The sequence below is a fragment of the Thecamonas trahens genome (genome assembly GCF_000142905.1).
Source record: "Thecamonas trahens ATCC 50062 unplaced genomic scaffold supercont1.31, whole genome shotgun sequence".
Lineage (NCBI taxonomy): Eukaryota > Apusomonadida > Apusomonadidae > Thecamonas > Thecamonas trahens.
In genome coordinates this window covers 69164-72759 of record NW_013657649.1, presented here as the reverse complement: position 1 = coordinate 72759, position 3596 = coordinate 69164, and the positions used below count along the sequence as shown (strand labels likewise).

The 3596-nt window shown below is 65.1% G+C and overlaps 1 protein-coding gene across 1 annotated transcript; it reads left to right on the top strand.

Annotated features, from left to right (window-relative positions):
* Nucleotides 1-85: 85 nt before the first annotated feature.
* On the top strand, nucleotides 86-1449 carry AMSG_07118 (STE/STE20/FRAY protein kinase; the record flags this gene model as incomplete). Its single annotated transcript, XM_013901137.1, has 2 exons — nucleotides 86-1341; nucleotides 1389-1449. 2 exons carry the CDS (start codon nucleotides 86-88, stop codon nucleotides 1447-1449), a joined length of 1317 nt encoding a protein of 438 aa, XP_013756591.1.
* Between the last annotated feature and the right edge of the window lie 2147 nt (nucleotides 1450-3596).

The following is a 3596-nucleotide window of genomic DNA, read 5'->3' as shown; positions in this document are numbered from 1 at the left end:
TGCCCCTCCTCCCCTCCCTCCTTCCTCCCCCCCCCTCCCCCCCCTCCTTCCTCCCCCTCTCCCTCTCCACCCCCTTCCGGTACTCATGATTAAGTGTGAAATTGAGATAGAGCTCGGAGCACAGATTGGACGTGGGGCGTCTGCGGATGTGTACGAGGCGGTGTGCAAGGAGAACGGACGGCGTGTGGCGGTCAAGGTCATCAACCTCGACTCGGTGGAGACGGACATTGATGAGTTTCGACGGGAGATTGCGGTGATGATGCTGGCCGACCATGAGAACATTGTCAAGTACCACTGCTCCTTCCTCAACGGCTCCAAGCTCTGGCTCGTCTCTAACATCGCCTCGTATGGCTCGTGCCTGGACATTCTTCGCACCGCTCACCCGCAGGGCATCTTCAACGAGGAGATCATCTCGTACATCATCTACAAGTGCCTCCAGGCCATCGAGTACTTTCACCGTAATGGCCAGATCCACCGTGATCTCAAGGCGGCAAACATCTTGCTTGACGCCGATGGCCGTGTCCTGCTCGGCGACTTTGGGGTGACCCGAACGCTCGGCTCGGCAAAGTCGATGGCGCGCACGTTTGTCGGCACTCCATGCTGGATGGCGCCTGAAGTACTGGAGCAGAGCTCGACCGGCTACGACGTCAAGGCCGACATCTGGTCGCTCGGTGTGACGGCCATGGAGCTGGCGCACGGCTCGCCGCCGTACGCGCGCTGGCCAACCATGAAGGTCATGCTCATGATCCTGCAGAATGAGCCGCCGACGCTCTCGTCGATGCAAAAGGAGAAGGACCCGACAAACAAGTCGAAGCGTAAGTTCTCGGCCTCTTTCAACAACTTTATCGCCTCGTGCCTCAAGAAGAAGCCCGAAGACCGTCCGTCTGCCGAGCGCCTGCTCAAGCACAAGTTCATCAAGCAGGCCCGCAAGAAGGCCGACGACTTTCTCATCACCCACCTCCTTGCCTCGCTCCCGACTGAGACCCTGGCTGACCGCTTCTCGCGGATCGACCGGTCGTCGTCGACCCACGAGGAGCAGAAGCAGGCTACACACCGAGGCAAGTTTGACCTCACACTCGACGAGGACTCGGACGACGGGGTGGCCGACGACTCGTCATCCGATGACGGGCGCACCTTTACCAGCGGCCGCTCCGGCTCGGCCTCGTCGAACCGACGCTCGCTCCACGCTGATCCGGACTCGGCCAAGGCCGAGTCGTACGAGTCGGAGGACTTCTTCTCGTCAACCGACGACGGCGAGCCGGTGCCCGAGTACATCCCGCACCCGCCGCAAACCGCCGATGCGCCTGCAGCGGCCTCGCCTGTGGTCGACAATGACCCCAAGTCGGCCCACCCGCGTTTTGCTGGCGACGACGCCGGCTCGGTCTCAGCCTCATCCGAAGCAGACTCGGTCGATCCCGACGCGGCGTCGGCCGGCTCGTGCGCCTCTGACGATCTTGGCGAGTGGGAGTAAATCATGCCAAGTGGCTACATGATAGCGCAGGCAGCGCGGGCAGCGCGGAGGAGCCTGGCGCACATGGACTCTTCGGCGGCGGCGGCAGCAGCAGCGTCGGCGGCGGCAGCGTCGGCGGCGGCCTGCTCGGCCTCGACGCGGGTCCGGTACGCACGACCTTGCGGCGTGTTTTCGAGCGCGTCGAGGAGGTGCACAATCTCGGGCATGCCCTCAAAGGCCTCTATGAGCCGGACAGCATGTAGGACCTTGATGGCTTCCGAGTCGACGATGGCATCGAGCGGGTGCGGGACCGGCCGGCCGGTCGACGACACGGCTGGGAAGCGGGCGGCGTCAAGGAGGGCGAGCATGGACTTGCAGGCGAGAAAAACGGCCTCGTGCGAGGCTGCCAGCCCATCCTTGACCACCACCTCGCGGTTGCGCGAGTATGTCTTGGCGATGACAGCCACCAGGCCGCGGACAACATGGAGCGGGGCGCGAGTGTACGTCGCAACCATGGCCTCGTCCGAGTACGACAGCATCCGCCACAGGGCCTTGACGGCCTCGAGCTCCAGACTCGGCGATGGAGTCAGGACCGCCAAATCGGCAACTGGGCGCGAGCATCCATACTCGGCAAGCCGCGGGACAAGGGTGTACCACTCAGCGAGGACACAGAGCAGGCGCGAGGCCTCAGCGTGGACCACCAGCGGTGGCTTGGACGAGATGACCCGATTGGTGCGGGCGGTGGCGGCCAGGATCTGCAGCAGCTCCAGCTTGGAAGTTGTCTCGCCGCCGGGCACATCTGGCCGCGGATGAGCGCACCACAGCTCGGCCAGCGCCTCTGTTGTGTGGGCCTCGTGGCGGACGGTGGCGGCAGCCAGGCGCAGCATGCCGATGAGATGGTAGACGACGAGGCCCGACTCGTGGTGGTTGACAAGCGCGTTGGCCACAGTGATTCCAAGCGATCGGCGTGAAAGCAGCGACAGTGCAAAGAACCCGTTATCGGCCTGGCGGGCGCCCCAAGCCATGTTGCGCAACATGAGCGCCGAGGCCTGGCGAAGGGCGGAGACGCGGGCGTGGCGGATCTGCGCCTCGCTTTGCGGCTCGGACGCCGCCGGCAGCTCGCCGGTGAGGACTAACTGGGCCAGCTGATCCTGCGTCAGGGAGTTGGCGCCTCCATCGGGCGGAGGACCCGGATGGGTGGCGGCGAGGACGATGGCCAGCGGGCCGTCGACGCCCGATCGCACCAGGACAGCCAGAGCCTCCTGCTCCTCGCCCCAGTACTCGACAGACAACAGACGCTCCAGAAGGGCGGCGATGGAGAGCCGCTGCGGATTGCTGTCGTCAGCGTCCCCGCTAAGCTCCTCCGGCCGTTCTTCCAGCGCCGCCACAATGTCCCCGTCGGTCAGTCCGTCCAGAGCAGACCGGAGCTCGGCAGCCCACCGCTGGACCTGGTCCTCCACCGCCGTCCGGCCCAAGCCCATGACGGCCTTGACCCACGGTGCGGCATCCTTCACCTCGCGCGACGGCTGCGGGGGCTAGATGCCATGGGTGAGTGAGTTGGGTGGTGGTGGCGGTGGCGGTGGCGGTGGCGGTGGGGCGACATGACTCAGTCCGGTCAAGTCTGATTGTGAGGGAAGACGACGGGAGAGGGAAGGGGGAGGAGGAGGGGAGGGTGATGGGGGGATGATCAGAGTATGGTTGCGTCTGATCGGCTTCCTGCCCGCCTCCCGCCCCCCGCCTCCCGCCCCCCGCCTCTCCTCCTGCCCCCCCCTGCCCCCCCCTGCCCCCCTCCCATGAGACACCATCTCGGTTTGATCTCGGCGATGGTCGCAGGCATGGCGATGTCCTCATTCTCTCCCTCCTATTCTCTCCGCAAACATCTCATACACCCGCCAATCGAGAGGAAGATCGTTGGCATTGTAGCCACAGTGTGGTAGGCGATGCAGCTTCCTCCCTGCCTCTCTATACCCACCGATCAACAAGCAAGTCACCATGTGTAGATCGCTCGCATCGTGGCTGCAGTTGCCGTCCCTCGGCGGTAAAGATGTGATGGGTGCGGAAGACCGGTGCGGGTCAGCCGAGTCTGAGCAGCTTGGCGGGGCGGGGGCGGCGGGGCGGCGGCGGGCGGGGGGGGGGACGGGCCGTA